The sequence below is a fragment of the Branchiostoma belcheri genome, unplaced genomic scaffold, assembly GCF_001625305.1.
Source record: "Branchiostoma belcheri isolate BF01 breed outbred unplaced genomic scaffold, Haploidv18h27 scaffold3, whole genome shotgun sequence".
Taxonomy (NCBI): Eukaryota; Metazoa; Chordata; class Leptocardii; order Amphioxiformes; family Branchiostomatidae; genus Branchiostoma; species Branchiostoma belcheri.
The window spans coordinates 441,690-460,076 of record NW_017803909.1 but is presented as its reverse complement, the minus strand read 5'-3'; the positions used below and the strand labels follow the sequence as shown (position 1 = coordinate 460,076).

At 45.7% G+C, this 18,387-nt stretch overlaps 4 protein-coding genes across 4 annotated transcripts; 1 reads left to right on the top strand and 3 right to left on the bottom strand.

Annotated features, from left to right (window-relative positions):
• Positions 1 to 1,179: 1,179 nt before the first annotated feature.
• Positions 1,180 to 6,192, bottom strand: LOC109473491. The gene has a single exon (XM_019773358.1). The coding sequence runs from the start codon at positions 6,190 to 6,192 to the stop codon at positions 1,180 to 1,182; it is 5,013 nt and encodes a 1,670-aa protein (XP_019628917.1).
• A 171-nt stretch (positions 6,193 to 6,363) lies between these two features.
• On the top strand, positions 6,364 to 9,651 carry LOC109473497. Its single transcript, XM_019773371.1, has 2 exons — positions 6,364 to 6,477; positions 6,598 to 9,651. Exons 1-2 carry the CDS (start codon positions 6,364 to 6,366, stop codon positions 9,649 to 9,651), a joined length of 3,168 nt encoding a protein of 1,055 aa, XP_019628930.1.
• Positions 9,652 to 13,556: 3,905 nt separating this feature from the next.
• LOC109473303 lies at positions 13,557 to 14,933 on the bottom strand. Its single transcript, XM_019773176.1, has one exon. The coding sequence runs from the start codon at positions 14,790 to 14,792 to the stop codon at positions 13,557 to 13,559; it is 1,236 nt and encodes a 411-aa protein (XP_019628735.1). The 5' UTR covers positions 14,793 to 14,933.
• Positions 14,934 to 16,734: 1,801 nt separating this feature from the next.
• LOC109473302 lies at positions 16,735 to 17,852 on the bottom strand. The gene is made up of 2 exons (XM_019773175.1): positions 17,043 to 17,852; positions 16,735 to 16,863 (listed from the first exon to the last, which is right to left on the bottom strand). The coding sequence occupies exons 1-2, from the start codon at positions 17,850 to 17,852 to the stop codon at positions 16,735 to 16,737; spliced, it is 939 nt and encodes a 312-aa protein (XP_019628734.1).
• Between the last annotated feature and the right edge of the window lie 535 nt (positions 17,853 to 18,387).

The window sequence follows — 18,387 nt, the reverse complement described above, 5'->3', positions numbered from 1 at the left end:
TTTATCACCGAAATCACGAGGCGATTCGAGATTGGTCGAAATGGAGGCAGCAATTCTCGCGACCAATTATCACTATCACTCCCACTGCACCTTGCCGGGTACTAAAAAAATAAAACGTGGATTAAGATAGAGTCTTGAGGGAAAGAAAAAATAAAGGACAGGGTGCCTTCAAAGACTAGCTAATCGAAGAGGACGAGAGACCATTGTATCTATATTGACTGAAGTCCTGAATGGATGGTTGGTTGCGCCAGTAGAACCCAATGCTTTGCCGATTGAGGAAGTTGAACATTTCCGCCGTCACAACTCCAATCTTACCATGGAGATAGAGACGAAACTTTGGACGAAACAAATAATGGCATATGTGAAGAGTGGATAGATGACCAGATGAATGACACTATATCAATTATGACACTATTGAGTTGTGCTCATTTAGCCCAGTGGAAAAACGTCACCATTTGTTCCAATTTTACACATAGGTTTCGGGCCAAGTCAGCGGATAACACTCACAACAGCTGCACTTGTGATTAGATATCTCTTACTCCATCTACACATATTTCAGTGACACGCTCACTTCCGATTAAGTATGTTGCATACGAAATCGATGACGTAGATGTACCCTATAGGTCACTCACTCACTCACTATATATATATATATATATATATATATATATATATATATATATATATATATATATATATATATATATATATATATATATATATATATATATATATATATATATATATATATATATATATAGGCGTGTTTTTGGCGCCCCTCCACCCATGGGCAGACCGGTCCCATCACACTCGACATTCAAAGCAATAAACGGCTTATTCTGGCTTATTCTGACCTATTACCTCATTCAATTAGTGGACCTCAGACTTCAGCAGTCCTCCAATCAGATATCGCATCAATACTGTCGTGCTTTTGAGACCTGGAGTATAATCAATCACATGTGACCTGTAGACCCTCCTCCCCTATTCTACTGATGGTAGTGAAGTCACAAACACAATACCAACCCAATTCATAGTCTCCAATATTCAGCTTTATTGTATACATTTCACATCTTTATCTATAAGATATTGTTCGTGGTCCATATCACAACGGCTTCTAATTTGTTATGGTGGCACCATAGACAATGTTCAGTACTACGATCTTGCCTCACAAACGATAGCCTACATGAACTCTGCCAGGCTTGCAAACCTATCCTCATCATCATCCTCATCATCATAATTCTCGCCGTCATCTTCTTCATATATGTTGACTGTCTCTTCAATCACCGGACGCTCGTCTTGGCCACGCATGATCTTGTGTAGTCTTGGCACTATCTCAGAGAAAGACTTGTACGCGGGAATATCCGTGTCCGTTTTCGGCCAAAATTGTTCCGTCAGTACCTTCCCAACTTCATCTTCTCCAATGCTAGGATGCAAGATGTCTGGGTTGCTTTTATCTCGCGGCAACAGCACTTCTCCCGTAATCTTGAGGAGATATCTGGCAATTTTGTTGATATTAGGTTTCCCTGACCAAACGATGGAGACAAACTCACCAATCGTACATCCCTTTAGCAATTTAGCCAGGATTTGCTCGTGGCCCACTCCTCTCATCCAGGCATTAGGGAAGTGAGCAAGAGGAGTGATCACCAAACTCACCTCCTTCCGCGTACCAGAAGGGGGCACACCGGCAAGGGCTGCGGTGACAGTGTTCCTTCGAAAGGTGTCGTTTACCTTGACTCGGCTGAATGCCTTGTCTGAATTTGTATATTGTGTGTAGTAGGAAGTAAAATTCACCTGCGCCAAAAGCACCATGTTGCGAGCAATGTTCTGCGTTGTGTACGTTTCGGTCAACAGTCGCTTTCCGCTGAGAATATTCTGTCCTGTATATGTCGTATGAACGGCCACATGGTCCATCTCCTTCGGCTTAGGGTTGGGATCGCCTCCTGGTTTGGGTCTGACCGGTTTACCGTTAATCAGTCGTATACAGCTCCCCACTACCCCTTTGATGAAGTCGTGGTCACGCTCAAACTCTCTGTCGCAGCGCGCTATATCAAGCTTTCTCGGCGCTCCATAGATCTCAGAACTTGTGATCATGATCAGCAAAGGAGCAATTAGTTCAGGCTTCTTTCTGAAGAGTCTGCTCAAGCGAGAGATTGTGAATTTGTTCCTGTCGTAAATTTTACTCGATAGCGTGTCTATGTCCCTGCCGATTTTCTCTGCCGCGTCTGCAATTTCATACTTTTTAACGATGGCCCTAGTCACACGCAAGACTTCCAGCATTGGTTCGAACATTGCCTCAAAATCCCTCATCATAGCATCAATTAGACCTGTTAACATCTGCCTTTGTGTTCCATCCTGGCGTTGGTCCAGGTACTGACTACACCACTTGATCCCGTTCTCAACCATGGTTGGATTCACTGTATGAGGTAACCCCAAACAATGCATTTTAACATTATTGGCAGCCGTGCACAAATCCTTGAATAGAATTCCAGGTTCTCGGGCAGTTTTGCTGTTCATCGGGTTCTCCGAATACTTCAAGAGAGGCCATGGCTTCAACGTCTTACTGGCATCACAAGCCACCGCCTGCCCACTAGATAGCCTCAGAGTCTCGGCAGACGCCTCTGTATAGCCGCGTTTGTCCCCAGATCCATCATCATCCATTTCCCTTTTCTTCCTACCATCCATATCCAGATTGCTTTGTACAACTTCGATTTTCATGTTCAGAGGCATGCCAACATTGACCCGGGTTGTCAGCTGGGTGGAGGCCGTTTCATCCAAGCGCCACGTACCACCAGCATCCTGCTTGGGTAGGTAGACTGGCACCTGGGCAATGATACGTTTGAGGTGTGGCGCTTCCTTGGGCGTCATGTATTGTTCAACGACATGCTTGTTTAAGGTCTGGGGCTGGCGGTTGGCGATGGTCCTGACATTGATTAGATATCGCACCAAGGCATAGTAGGCAAACAATTCGCTTCGTTTCAAGATGCTTGAACCCAACGTTTCGGGGTCCAACCAACTTCCTAGCTCTCCATCCGTAGAAGAGAATAGACTAATAGCAGACAAGGCGTTGTTGTCTAATTCTTCTGGAGTCATGTTCAGAGTTTTGGCGACATCAGCATGAATTTCACGGATGGTGGTGGCACTGTTATCCAGATATAATTCGAGCATCCTGTCAATCACTCCATCTGATGCCTTTGGGTAAAACACCTGAGCAAAGTAGCGACTAAACATGTCGCTAACAAGTCTACCTACGTTGACTCCCTGCCTGCTCAGAGCCCCCCATTGGTTTAAGTGGGCGACAATCTCAGGTGACAGCTTGTTTACCAACTCGTCTTTGGACATTTCTTGGATCGTCTTATCCTTTACTCCTTTCACAAGACATGCGTGAGTGACGGCGCGAACAAACCTCTCCATCTCCTGTTTCATCAGCGTCACCTCAAGCAGCTTGCTCTTTTTGGCATCGGGTCCCTGCGTAGCAGTGCCATCTTCTTGCCATTTGAATCCGTCATCACCAAGAGTAGCGGCTACTCTCTTACCATTTCCGTTCTTAGCCTCGGAGGCCGCCGATGTGTCACTCCAACAGCTTTCTCCTCTAGCTCGAGTCCGACTACTCCTCGAGTCCCTCCCAGTGCCGATAGGTCCCGAAGTGGTATAGCTCCCATGCTGGACAAAAAGTGCTGTACTCTCACCACTATAACGGGCATCTGTGGTAAAAGCATGGACAATGGCTTTTAATGGGTGCAGTCTCACCGTACCACACTCGACGGCGCCAGAATCTTGAGTCATTGGCTTTCTGACAACTTCATTCATGTAATTCAGGAAAGGCGTGGCGTCAGGCTCAACAGTCGACTGGTGTTCTGAAAGCATGGAGGGAAAGTTTCTGCGAACATTTGCGAGGATCTGATTCATTGCAATTGTCTCCATCCAACTATCACTCTTCTGTGCTTCACTATTCTCAGATGGGGCTGGTCCCGCCGCTACTTCACCTCCATCGTTACCACCACTGGAGGACGTGGACGAGTTCTGTTCAGTTTGCTCAGTAACGACATTTTTGATCGTGCTATTTTTATCGACCGCTTCAGTGTGAGACGATGTTTTTGCCAAATTCGAATTGGTGCCATGTGCCTCGATACTCTTATCTGTTGTCACAGCTTGCCCCCTTTCTCTGGCTTTCTGATTCCTCTTAAAACGCATCCCGAACCCATCTTCTTTGTTTGGCTTGAGTTTGCAGCCTCCAAAGTCACCGATCCGTGACAGAGAGGTTGCGGCCCTCACGGCAAACAATAACTTCATGGATGTCATTGGCCCACAGAACGGATTGGAATCTTTGATATCATACAGCTTTTCTACCTGACCCACAGCCTCCTTGTTGTTAACCAAAATGTCTGTAAGCTTTCCCACCACTTTCATATGAAAGTAGCACATGCAGAACTCAACCCGGGATATCCCTTCATCACCAGTGGGCTGAATCGTGGTATAATAAGGCATCTTGCAAATGTTGCATTCCTCTGTATCATCCTTTGGGTGCTTCATGCTCGGCACGCCGCGCCCCATACTGGGATTGTTCTCTAGCAGGTACATCCCGTACTGTAGGAACAGCCTCTTGAACATATTGGGGTCGCAATATAACAAAGCCAAAATTCGCTGCGGGGGCCTGTCCAGTTCTTTAATAAGCATTGACTGCCCCATCTTCACCGTTTGGGATTTGAGATCTTCTTCATCTTTTTGTTTTAAAGGGTTTCCACTATCTCGAAACAGTTGGGTTTTGCTGATGAACTGTTCCGCCCTAAAAATGTTGTAGAAGTCAAACAGTGTGGCTAATTGAATCGATGTCATGTCCATGGCAGTTGCTAATTCAGACATGGCGCGCTGTTGGTCGTCCATCTCCTTCTCATTTTCATCCATGTACTTGAGAAACCCAGCTCGATTCATCAGGCTTATGGTTCGGTCGGTTTGAAACCAAGGAAACTGTGTTCCCAACCTACCCATCTGCTTGCTGGGATTGCTGATGTCTCCATCGTCTCGGTACGTCATCAGGGCTCCGGGGGACATTTGGTTGCAAAGTACTTGACCCGTCACCGCTGCCGCCAATTCGTCGTGGGCAGATACCACGCCATTGAACGATTCCTCGCAACGAATCATAGTCTTGAGAACGAAGTTCATTCTGGCATTGAGGGCTACCTCTGGAGAAGGTACTTCAACCTCTAGGTTAAAGGGGGTTTGAAAGTGGCTAAGCACAATAGACGCCATCTGGTTGGCCAAGAACTGATCATTAGGTAGCTTTGTGTATTCCGATTGATCAACACACAACACGTCCCTATGTAGTTTATTGAATTCTTCCACGGCGGTGTCTCTTTTTGTGACCCCCAGGATATTATCAAAGACCTCCTTTTCTGTCTTACGTATCATGCTGCGGTTGGTGCCGTGGATCAGTGGTTTTACCAGGGCAAGAGGCTCTCCTTCGATGTTTAATCGCTTATTATTCATTGCAACCCTGAGCGTGCTAGGATGAACATACACCGTGTCATCTATGTTCTGCTGGTCAAAGATGGCAGACCTATCCCCCTTTATCTCGAGTTTTCTAGGGTACACGCTAATCACATAGGAGGCCATGACCTCGGCGGTCCCAAAGACATAGATGAGGTAATCTTTCCTCTCCCCTTCAGGTATGTCAGGAAAGTACTGCTCATAGATGGTGTCCATTACATTTGGAAGCACGGCATGATCCATGGCTTGCAAGATCCCGTACGCGCTTGATAAAAACTCACGCGGTCGCTCCTGTTTGACCACACTTCTACAAAACGTCTGGATTTTGTCGTCGGTCATAGGTGAGGGCAGTAGAGTTTCTGATTTATCTAAGTAGTCTCCGCCGCTCAACACCACTACCCGATTCATGTAAGGGAGATTCTGTATAGTCTTGGCGTTCAGAGGGTCCACTTTAGACGGATGTTTGGGAAGGAATGACCCCGGAGTAACATGGGTTAATGAAGCCGTGCCTCGTCCGTTGATGCTGCAACAATCCTCAAAATAAATCACATCCTGTTGCAAATTCTTTACATTCGCAAAGACTCGTTTGTGCAGTGCCACTATACCACCATCCAAAAATGAGACGGCAAATTCTTGGGAAAGGCCTGGCACCTCTTCCAGGTCTTTAACAAACGCGTCGGTTTGAATCTCGTACTTGGTCTTGGACATATTTCAGTATTTGGTGCGCGTGCAAAGGTAAAGGTTTACTTGTTCTGAGCAGCGAGTGGTCTCACGCTAAATGAATTTGGATCCCCCTTATATAGGTTGTCAAATGGCCACGCCCCCTACTTCAACATGAGGTCATTCTGGGAGAATTATGCAACTCGACTTCAAGATGAAATGGTAGAGTCTGCACGCTGTAAGCGTGTTTCTGGTGTCGTGTTCCTATTGGACCCAACCAATCAAATTGCCACCCATGCCATAGCTAGCAGTGGGTTTGATGACGACATCAAGTCGATTCTTATTGCTGTTCGGTGTTCGGCGACCATGTGGGGGCGCCTGAACGCATCACATTGTATGACTTCTTTTCTGATGGGTAGTCAACACCTCCTGGCTACTCTTCTCCCAAATCGCATGTGGGCAGTAGGTAACGCCAACACCGAGGCACCACCCATCCCTATACACAAAAGAGAAGAAGTTGAAACTGTTGGGACAGAGGAAGAACGTTTGGAAAATAGGCTTCAGGATGATATTGATGTCAGCAATCTCTTGGCAGAAACAGACCAAACGTTGTCCGCGCATAGGCTACCCCCGACTAAACTTCACAAAAGCACTAAGTTGTTCAGTATCTTGCGCGCAGTCGTACCGAATACAGAAAATATGGATGTCGGGTTTGCCATCATATGGGGAGTTTTAGAGATGATTATCGAAAAGACCGCCCGACCTTTCAAGTTGGCTCCTATCATGCCGTATACTATAACAGCGGCGCAAGTGCTCACCCAAATATGGGTCCAAAATAAAGCAATGTCGCTGACGTCGCATAGTGCTATAGATTGGTGTCGTATGGCTCTTGAAAAGGGGCAACACGGGCTTTTAGATAATTTTGACACCCAGACGTGGAGGGACGGGGATTGTAAGTACACAGTAGCCACACTAAAGGACCATAATGTGTACGCGTTCATATTGCCCCAGGAAAATCAGCCTAGTAATACACGAACAGCTCAGCTCACCGCCGTCCTCATTCACCTCATGATGTACCCAGACCCACCGCACATATGGGCAAATCAGCGGAGCATTACGAATTCTTTTGTTGGCGAAGCTGGTATGAAGTTTGCAATTGCGAAAGAGAGCGTAATCCCTCGCTGTACAAAAGCGCTCCTCACCAAAGGGAAATCAAAAGAAGAAATTGCCGAACGAGTCCAACAAGTGTTGACATTAATTTCGCTCACTAATCCAAACTCCATTCTGAGTACGTTAAACTTTAACCACATCGATTATATGGCTGACCTACTTAAGGTGCGCCAGACTAAAGACACGTCATATGAATATGCTGGCTTAGAGGTTTGGGCACAAGATGACATGCGTATTGACGTCAGCGTCGCCGAGGGTGAGCACGTCCCCAGACTCTCGTGGACAAATATTGTCGACCGTAAGATCCTTATCAAGCATCAACCGCAACCCCTATACCTCTTGCCCGTCATGGCTAGGTTAGCACTGCCCCACAGTCAGACCATGGCCGACATGAGCCTCATTGGTATGCTGGCTGCAGAAGGAAACGTAAGACCAGTCGACGTGTTGTTTGAATTTGGACTCGTCTGCCATAAGAGCCGAGAACTTCTTTTATGGCTGTACGACTATCTGCGCCATCTTAAACGCCCTCTTCTTCCCCCAGAAAGCACTGATTATTACGGTTCTCATCCTACAGGAAACGAAGTTACTGATAAGACCCTTGACCTTCTCATGAGAAATATCGTCGCGACAAATATTACGGCAGAAGAGTATGCCGACCCCCAAGCCCAGGGGAACAGGGTCATGGTGCTGTACAAAAGTTACGAAAATGGCGAACCCCATTACATCATATATGACGAAAAGCGCCGTCAGGTAACTAGCATCCCACAATTTACTGATTTAAGCCTTCATCAGGCAAGAGTCATAGAGCTGCTTAATAGGGATGGGCAAGCTATCTTGCACGAAAATCAACCTATGCTGTACCAAGTTTTCACCTGCGTTGTCAAGCTTTATAGCATCGTCTTGACCCTATCGGATAAGATGGTGATCTTAACCCAGATTTTTACCGCCATAGAGACTGTCCGTAAGGCAGTTCTCGGCCAGGTTACCCACCCCATTGCTCCATTCTTAAGTCTCCTTATTACGGCCAGGGACAGTGATATCGATCGCTTCAATTATGTCTCTCTTAATCTATACAGTAAAAATCGATGGGGAGGAAATCGGTTTAAAGGGTACACTCCCTCCGTCAGTCTTGGGCAGCACAATCTTCTATGGCAGGAGTTTTCCAAAGCACTCATCTCTGTTTCCGACTGCGTACATCTCCCCGACATACACAAAGCAAACACGCCCATATCCAGGATAGACTATAATGGGACACCCTATTTCATCACTCTTGAAGGCGAAGTCCGTCGCATGTGTGCCCGGGACACCAATCTCGAACCTCAACCTAGTATGAACCACACACTTCGCATATTAGAAGCTAATAAAGAAGACGGGTCTAGTTCGACAGCAACCGCTCCCAACGACCGTTGTATAGACGTGCTACCCCCTGCCTTGGCCATATATTCTCTGTATCGCGCTTACTTCAAAGTACGAAAGTCCACCGAAGACCGCGAAAACATGGTGGCGTATGCGGTGCGCCACTGGGACAAACATTGTAAATTATACAAGATTCAAGAAGCCACAAAGCCTGTGACTTTCGGGAACGTTCTGAAAACAGGTATCAAACTATTGAAACCCCTTGTGGAAAAATATTTTTATTCCCGTCCTACCATACCTTCCCCCACCAAGATGAGCGTCGAAGTGGACTTTTATTCACCCGATAGTATGCACAAGATTGACATAACAGAGTCGACCAACTGGAATTATACGAGATATATGGGTCTTTTAACTATGCCCTCTGGTCACATCTTGTTTGGGCGAAACGCAGAAAGACACCCTATTCTCGCCTTTGTAGACGAAAGATACGAATGTCGCTGGCTGCGTTATGTATTGGGCTTACATTATGTTCATCTCACCCACAAGCACCTTTATTTTGTTAATCTAAAACCACCCCACGAGCATGGCCTCAATCTACTTTTAGTCACTACACCCATTGACAATCCACTCCAAACCAAATCGCAAGTTGTAAGTGTATTAAGCGACACTTACAAACCATCACTCTCCGCCTTTTTAACAGCAGATACCAATCACCTTGACCAAACGTTTCTATTTCCCCTAGTGTTGAATCGCTGGGTTAGTGACGTTACTCAGTCCTCACAACACGCTCTATTTTTATATACAGTGATGGGTAGCCTATTTGGATACAATCACAATCAGGGCGGGTTTCGTCGCATCAGATATTTATCTGAAGATGTCGCCTTAGCACAATACGGGTCTTTTACATCCGCTTCTGATGCAGGGTTCAGTCTCCTCGTGATAAACCGACCAGACCTCTTTGCCCAGTTCACAACGTTATGAGCGGCAACAAGCGACAAACAGGTGTATGCTATTATTAGGGTGAATAAAGATTTACATCAGTGCATCATGACCTTGTACGACTTTATTCCAAAAAAGACATCTCCCGATCTCTTAAGGATAGTAAGGTGATTAACATCGATTTATCATGCATTTAACAACTACATATTATGAAGACATCTACTATGCGAAAACGCGACTCCACACAGCCCAAGTAGGGGAGATCGCTGTTTGCTCATTTTATGCTGCAATAAAATTTCTACCACATATCTCTTTTTTTTTCGTACTACTGCGTCGAATACAAACTCCCTCTCTTGGGGCAGTTAACTCTCACACCCCCCGTACGCTGCTGAATATTGTCTTTTTTTGTTTGTTTGTTTCTTGTTCTCACGGGGGATTTAGCTATTGTTTTCCCCCAAATGGGAGGCTGACGTCTGGGGCATGTTCCCAGAGACGGAAGTCCGGAAGAGCAGCCAAGTCCAGAGTAGGTGGATTTTTAGGATCCTTTCTTTGCATAGTCCAGACAAAGGGCAGGGTATATAGCTTTTGATGGAGAGGTGAATATATCATGTTGGCCTGATTCACAGTGAAATAGACCTGCTGAAGTCTAGCCGGCAACTCCTTCTCGTCCTCCAGATAGCTCACAGCGTGGTCAATATGAAGATAAAGAATATCACCACTCAGGGTCAAGGTCGCTGTTGCTGGGGGTACACCAGTGTAATGCTGCGCCATGAGTGTAAGTGCGCTGACATCTTGAGGTGTAATGTTGCCCCTGATATAAACGTCTAACTCTCCCGTCCGCGTTTGGTACATATAGCTCCGTCTCGAAGGTTTGTAGTCAATGGGTTGATCCAAACCACCGTCAACGCCATACATGGACTGCCTGTAACTTTTTGGTACGACTATGAGAGGCTTGACATTTTGCCTCAGTTTTGAAACCCATTGTCTCGAATCCATTGTTGGACGGCCAGGACTTGCATTAGTCGCTTATATAGCAAACTGAAATTGTCCCCACCCTTAATACATTTTTTGACGATGTTTTCCCTCACGTGATGACACATAGCTGCCGCCCTACATCCTCTGCATGACGCGGGGGCATACTTGGCCACGGACTCAGCCCAATCTCCATCGATGAGGTTGCGGTCCAGTCGACTCTTGGTCATGATGTAATCAAGACAGGTATCTTTCTGAATGTCCGCATCCCAAGGGATGTCTACATTGGGATCAAAGACCTTCTGGCTAGTACAGGAGCTGCATCTGAACCATTTATGTGTCTCAGAGTAGAGCGTTGTTGAGCTGTTTGGGTTACGTAGGCTCGTGGGTAGCCTACGCGTTATATTCCGCCAGCATCGCCTATGCCCTCCAAAACACATTCCATAAATTTGATTTGCGGGTGCTTCTGGGGTAGTACCATAAACAGACGCTAGGATGTTACCCGCATTGGTGCAATAGATCATGTGTGAGTAGGTCACCTTTGACCCATCTACCCGCAAAGTGTACAGTGGAATAAGCTTGAAGGCACTGTTCCGGTCTAGAATACACGTTGTCAACTTTGGATTATGAGCATTTATGGTGCGCCTCGGTTTGCGCGAGGTCGTGTTGTCTACTGTTGGCGCCAGTCGACAGGCCCCGCAAATTGCCAACGATGCTCTTACCGCTAACACCTTGTCGTAGAAGGCATCTTCCACCCTTGGGTATCTTCCCGTCTGCCCACTACATTTTACATGACATAAACAGTGTGGCTGATTAACTTCCACTAACTTACGCGTGAGTAATGCGCGACCATACTCATAGGTTATAGTTAGTACATGCAACAGGTCTACATCAGTGGCCGCTGACTTGGTTTTCTCAAGTCGATCGACCAAAACGTCAAGCATGTAAAGAATTTCCCGCTGACCAAGCTCAGTCATCATATTTAACAATAGGTCAATCACAGCTACCCGGCGGGCATAATTTGGACATGGTTCGATCACTCTATAGATGTTTTCTGCGTCCTCTGCTGCTTCGAATTGTTTGGTAAACAACCAACTGATGTTGCCCCCTACCACACGCTTACATTGAGCATATTTCTTGTGCGGAAATGTAAAACGCATAAACGTAGGAGTCGAATTATTTGTATTGTTGGGATTGGTCAAATTGAGAATCTTTTGCTCCAAAATCGAGCGAGTCTGGCCCCGTTCCTTGTAAGGTATAATTCCCATGACGAAAAGCTTTGCACTTTTCATGACAATATGATGTTTTAGGTTGCGGTCTTCCACGTTGAACCATGTAACGCGAAGGACAAAGGCCAAAGATCGACACGCATACGAGAGTCGGTGTGTGAATAATTCATAATTTGCCTTACATTTCTCCCCCTTGTCCTCCCCGTAATAATTCGGAAAGAGGAAGGAAGCGATCTCGTGCACAAGCTTCCGTTCCCCTTCTCGCCAGAGAAATCTGGCTGCATCTAATCGCCTTGTATCGAGCATCTTCCCACCATAGAGATTGTTTAAGGGTGTCCCGAACGCATCGTAGGCGATTAACGTGGCGTTCAGAGCGAGGGGTGGTGTCTCATGCGCCAACAATGGCAAATACAACGGTCTCGCGGTCCCAAACACCCGAATCACAATTTCGCGATTTCTAGCTGTAGCTGTCCAGATTACCAGCCTCTCAGCCGCTTTTTCTATTTCACTCTTTGAGAGCTCCATTTCGTACGGTCTGATCACGACGGTCTTTCAGGATAAGTGATGTTCTCCAAGCATAGACCAGGCCGGTATATCTTCAGCGGCTGCCTTCCCAGGAAATAGCAATTCATTATCATTTTGTTTTATTCATGAATCAATTTCTCATCACGTGACTTCCGCTACAGCCAATTTATCAATTCACTATCACTTATCCTCGGGCACCAGATCATCTCAGCTCTACAGCACATCGCCATGTCATCTTTACGCAGAAGCCGTCGGAAGCAAGGCCTTTATTTTACAACCACGTTAAACCGAGACAAGGATGTGCAGATCAAGGCATGCAGCGAGCAGACGCATCTGCCACACTTGCTGCCTAACGCTCCAATTCAAGTCACCATGCAAGAGATTGGAAACTATATTGACACGATCATCTTTGATCAGTTTCAATCCAATGCCAGGTCGTTGGAGTTTTGGATCGAGTTCACCATTCATCCAAGCAGCATGTATGAAACGGTTTCCCGCGCACCTCTACAGAGCTTTACCTCCTTGACGAGAGTCCCGATGTACGCGCCGACGTATATCACAGTTGATGACGAATTTACAGTACAGTGTCCGTGCTTCAACTCCCGCCCCGACGTGATAGATGGGGCTCACCCCATCCAAGCTGTCTTACAGACTGATCTCCCAATAACCCGACTGAAGCAGAACAAACATTTGAAGGTATCAGGTGTAATTCATAATCCCAGCCTGGTGCACCACCACTTTCCTTTGAATGAGCATTTCGACTTTGCATTGAATGATACACCAGATTCCTACTTCACCCATCCTTGGGAACCAACGACTCAGCAACAGGAGAATGGAGAACAAGACGTTGAATATGAAAACGGCGTTTCATTCCATGCCGCAACTCACTACTGATTAGCTGCCTAGAGGTTGTGAGTCAAGTCCGCCCGATATCCATTATCCCAGATATCCATTATCCCAACAGCTTCCCACCATCTGAAACGCGCACCGCCAGGGACTTGTTTCTACATTGTCTCACTCTTGCAGCTGGACTAATGAATCAAATCAAATGAAATGAAATGAAATAAAACACAGTTGGAGTATAAAGATATGTCACTATGTGTTTTTTTTTCATTATATTTTAACAAACGGTGCCAAAGTGAATAACAGTGTCTGTATTTTGAAGGTATGACATGCGCCTTTGGTTGCAGTTCCTCATGAGTATCGAGTCATCTATGGATTTCATGTCAGGGTTGTATAATACTCATCGTACCAGACCCGTGCTAGAAGGCCACGATAGCTCCGACATTTATAGCCCCTTTCCCAAAAGCCGTAATAGAAGTTGCCGTCGTAGTATATTGTATTGGTGGGAAGAACTCTGTACGGATGGCTATCTCCCATTGTGGCGTCGGGGTGAGGCTGTTCATTGGGCACTATGTGGTCTCCGACCACCCGGCACTCAAAAGGGTTACCTACATCGGTATACCTAAAAAAGTCCACAAAGCGGCGGCATAACTCAAGCCACATGAGAAAACATTGCTGAGTGCCGAATAGGCATTTGAATTCATCGATCAATCGTGGGCGGATACTGGCTTCGACGTGCATGGTCCAATTTTTGCTAAAGTTATTCAATGGGGTGGGGTACTTTTTGAGGTTACGTACCACCGTCTTTTCTAGTAATTGGATGCGGGTTATGACTTCGTCACTACTGGTCAGTCCGTCAAAGTCAATAAAGTTACAAATTTCATAGAAACTGCGGACGATAGCCGATGAAGCACCTAACAATGTGTTCAAGAGATGGTCCATGTTGGGAGTGCTGTCTCGGCGAACAAGAATAAAACGGCGAGGCATAACCATATCATAAAGCTCTGTTCGAAAAGTTGCCATGCGATTGCTTCCCAAAATGTTAATTGGACGGTTACAAATCTGAGAGACCAGGATGGCGATTTGATCAGGGTCTTCATAGACTTCCTCGACTTGTCGCACGGCAGCATAAAAAAGATCGGTCATATAGCGGGGTTCCAAGAGCTCGTAAGACAAGGCATTGAATATGATGTCGGTGTTTATCGTAGGAAGTTTAACCAGCTCACAAATGACCGAGACCATTTCGTCCATGGTGAATTGTACACTGGTCTTGACAGATTCGTTCATCATGTGGCTTTGTCGGGATGATTTGGTCATTTCTTGGATTTGCTCCGCGGTCATAGTAGAAGCATAAGTTTGATAACCACCCATCTCAGAAACTTTGTTGACCACCGCATTATCTCCGACCGTAGTCTTACCCGTAATGACGTCGTCCATCCCTCGTGCGCTGGTGTAAAAGGTCTTAATTACATTGATGAGATCATTACCAAACTCTAACCCTACAGTGTTCAAATATAAGGCCATTTGTGCCACGTGACGCAATTTAAACTCGTTCATATGTTTTACAGGTACATCAGGACCACCTACAAAGCATCCTAAAGCATCCCTGACCATTGTGGGATCCAGACCAAGATCCAGCAACGCCTTACGATTTACCAAGTCTCGTGTGGTAGCATCGGGGGATCGAAGAAATTTTACAATCCTGTCATAAGCTTGGCGAGATTCTTTGGAGCACCCGTCACCATCGTTACCAGCACCACCCATAGAGGTAAGCCATTGGCCAAATTCGTCTTCGTCATAAGTTTTATATCCACGTTCCCAATTACATGAATCGCCATATGCTTGTTTGAAACAAGCATCGTTTACTAATCGCGGAATTGTCGTTAGACTAATGAGTTTATCCATAATCAAGAATCTATAAGGGAGCATATATGTAAAAAGTGGCTAATAACTATATCCCGTGACCCGCTCCTCCCCGCGCGTGCCCCAAACGTGTAAAAAAAGAGACTTGTTTCTTTCCCCCCATAAGACTCTCATTAGAATGAATAAATGACTGACTGCCTGAATGAATGGTTTATTACGTCCTTGCAAGAAATAGCATAGAATTGCGGGCTTCAATGGCAGACATGCAATTTGATTTACAATTTCGCAGTTACCTAAAGGTGATAAACATGCATTACGACACTTATTTTAACATTCGTATATATATGGCATTCACTTTTAACATATGTGTATATATGACATTCACTTTTACCATATGTGTATATATGACATTCACTTTTAACACACGTATATATAAATATATATATATATATATTTAGACTATATGTGCATATAGTCGACATACGCAACAAGGTTGCGGGAGGATCTAAGGTAAGTTAAGACTATATGACATTCATTTTACAATACGTATATAGCTCATTTATATTTAGCAATCACTTTTACCACACGTACATATATCTGTCTGTGTGTGTGTGTCTGTGTGTGTGTGTGTGTGTGTGTGTGTGTGTGTGTGTGTGTGTGTGTGTGTCTACTCGTCTAATTTATATATGTAGCTAAACATGCAGCCAAAGTAGTTATACCAAAAGATGCGTATCCAAACAACCCCATAATAAGTTTCATAGAGCACAAATCACACTAATTGTTAAAAGTTCATTAAGTATCACACATAGCCACAGCTGGAGCGGGGTGACGCTATCGTGGTCATAACATCAAGCTATATTCATGCCGTTTACTGTTGTTATCATTGCTATCACCGCCACACTCTAGTAGTCCGACAATAAGGAAGCGGATAAAAGCCACGTATTGGTCTTGTATGGTGAAGTAGCGATCCTTTTCCTGAAGATCAAGGATAGGACAATCCGTGAAGGCGACGGATGTCGGATAGCTCGAGCAATAAGTAGCGAATATTCATAGTGTCGAATTCAGTGTTCATCTGTCTGTTGGTTCCACAATCTCGTAGCGGATCGATGATGTCGGCTAAGCCTTATAATGATAATAATGTGACCAATCTCCCCAGTTGTACGGGGAATAGCGATGGGGGTGCCACATTCGGGGAAAGTAATCCTCATGGCGTGTTGAGTTGTCCGGAGATCTAGATTTGAAACGTGTCCTGTTTCTTAGGTGCCCATAACGATGGTCCTCGTCACGCATGTCTGTGGCAACGTTGGCAAAAGCAGCACTGTTTTGTTGTCTGGGTCTGATGGAAAGACTTCCCGTCTGCTCAAGTCGTGAAGGGTTGCGGGCGCCGTTCACGCTAGATTCGATTGCCGACACATCTTCAAAGTCCCCTTGGTAATGGCGTGTGTTGGTAGACAGTCTTCCTCTCTCTGTGGGCAAACGATGGCATCGTCGCCATTCATACGGGGAATAGCGATGGGGGTGAGACATTTGGGAAAAGCGATCCCTATAGCGTGTTGAGTTCCCTGGCGATCTAAAGTTCCAACGTCTCCTGTTTATTTGATGTTCGTAGCGATGTTGACCGCGACTCATAATGTGGTCACGCACGTCTGTGGTAGCGCTGTCTTGTCGTCTGGGTCTAGGGGGAAGAGACGACTTATCTTCCCTTGCCTCTGGGAAATTGCGTTGGGTGGTGGTAGACGTTCTTCGTCTGTCTTTGTTCGAGTACCTTCGTCTTGAGCTGTCCTGAGATCCGGCCCTGGACGGTCTCTTGTTTCTTTGGTGCCTGGAGTGACGTTCACGCCCAGCAATATGACCTGGCTGTGTGTCAAGGACTACATTTTTACTCTCGTTAAAATCAAAGTAATTGGGGGGCGCGGGGTTGCAGGCGGGAGTAGTGTCCATTAACGCACGAAGTGCTTTCACTGTGGGAAGATCTTTGCAGCACTCTGCACAATTGTCTACACAATTGTCGTTATCTTCTTTATGGAACGACAGTGTAGCCATCCGGTGTAGGTTTTTGCGGGTCCTGTCGTTGGGACGACCAACAGAAAAGGGTACACTGGGCCTTTCCCCCCGAGACTTAAAACGATTATTCACGTATATATCCTGTAGATCTCGTGCTGTAAATGTGTAATTTCTCACCATCTCATTCGTTACTAAGAGCCTGAAGAGAGCAATCAGCAAATGTCCGACAGTAGTCTTGAGATCGCAGACTCCTAGTCGCTGCCCGCTTAGCGCTGGTAGTCTTCGCAAGGTATCTGGATCGTTCACGATCAGCTGTTCATATACAGAGATCGTCACATCGGTCGGATATTTTATAAAACGCATCATTTCGATGCTAGGGGGTGACCAGGAAGAATGTTCTGGATACAAGTCAATATCAAAATCGTTTTCCTCACGCAACACAATGGTGGGAGGTATAGCCCAATCAGTGAAATCCGGTGTGAGTTTCGCGTAGTGCCCGAACCGGCGGTGCCACGTTTTGTTCTTCAAATATTGTTGCATTCTGAGGTAGGTAGAATAAATTTCTGCAGGCCTGGCTTCTCTACCAGGCATACTAGCAGTTTTCTCAGCGGTTGCTTGGGTGGATTTCGCCTCCTCTATCTCTTCCAAAAATTCAAACTCGTCCAATTTGTCTATTTCGAGCGTCAGTTGATCCTCACTATCGACATTGACATCTTTGGTGGTCACATTTGGCTGTGTGTTGAGATCAATGGAGAGAGTGCCCGCATCACCACCCTCTAGGCTTGTGCTAGTAGCGTCAACCTCCATGGTCAAGGGTGCACGAATGAAGTGTCGGCAGATGAACCAGTACCCTTAAAAAGGGTGCCTTATTGTAATATCTGATATTTATAAACCATATACTATGTGACGTCATAAGCCACTCCTCGTTGACTTAATTCGTCACGCGTCTATGACTTGATTTATCGTCCTCTTTACCAAGAGCTCTTTTCAATCACCAACGATACAAAGTATAACTTAAATACTCCCCCACATCAAGCGCGCTGCGTTCACGCCTGGCGATATCTTTCTGAGCTATTGGGTAATAGTCGTTTTTTCTTGCCCCTTCATGTACGATGTCTCCTAGGGAATATTGTAACTGGTCCTAGGAAATGACATAAAAAATACGTCCATATGACGTCCACGATCCATTACTACCCTTTTAAGGCGAGGCAAAGATCAGGGTAGTGAAGGAGGTGACAAGGGTCGGTTTATTATTTGTTCAGCTGGCGTATTAATACTGGCCAGGTCCCATTCCCGATTCCGACCATGTAAACAATGACGATGGGCCACCACATGAAAACAA

What these genes read in the sequence shown, in the direction of transcription:
- LOC109473497 (XM_019773371.1), top strand. Translation starts at nt 6,364, where the DNA reads ATGGTAGAGTCTGCACGCTGTAAGCGTGTTTCTGGTGTCGTGTTCCTA. An exon ending in GGTTTGATGACGACATCAAG is followed by an intron (nt 6,478 to 6,597) that starts TCGATTCTTATT and finishes CTCCCAAATCGC; the next exon opens with ATGTGGGCAGTAGGTAACGC.
- LOC109473302 (XM_019773175.1), bottom strand. Translation starts at nt 17,852, where the DNA reads ATGGAGGTTGACGCTACTAGCACAAGCCTAGAGGGTGGTGATGCGGGC. An exon ending in AAGAAGATAACGACAATTGT is followed by an intron (nt 16,864 to 17,042) that starts GTAGACAATTGT and finishes ACGTCACTCCAG; the next exon opens with GCACCAAAGAAACAAGAGAC.
- LOC109473303 (XM_019773176.1), bottom strand. Translation starts at nt 14,792, where the DNA reads ATGGTCAGGGATGCTTTAGGATGCTTTGTAGGTGGTCCTGATGTACCT.
- LOC109473491 (XM_019773358.1), bottom strand. Translation starts at nt 6,192, where the DNA reads ATGTCCAAGACCAAGTACGAGATTCAAACCGACGCGTTTGTTAAAGAC.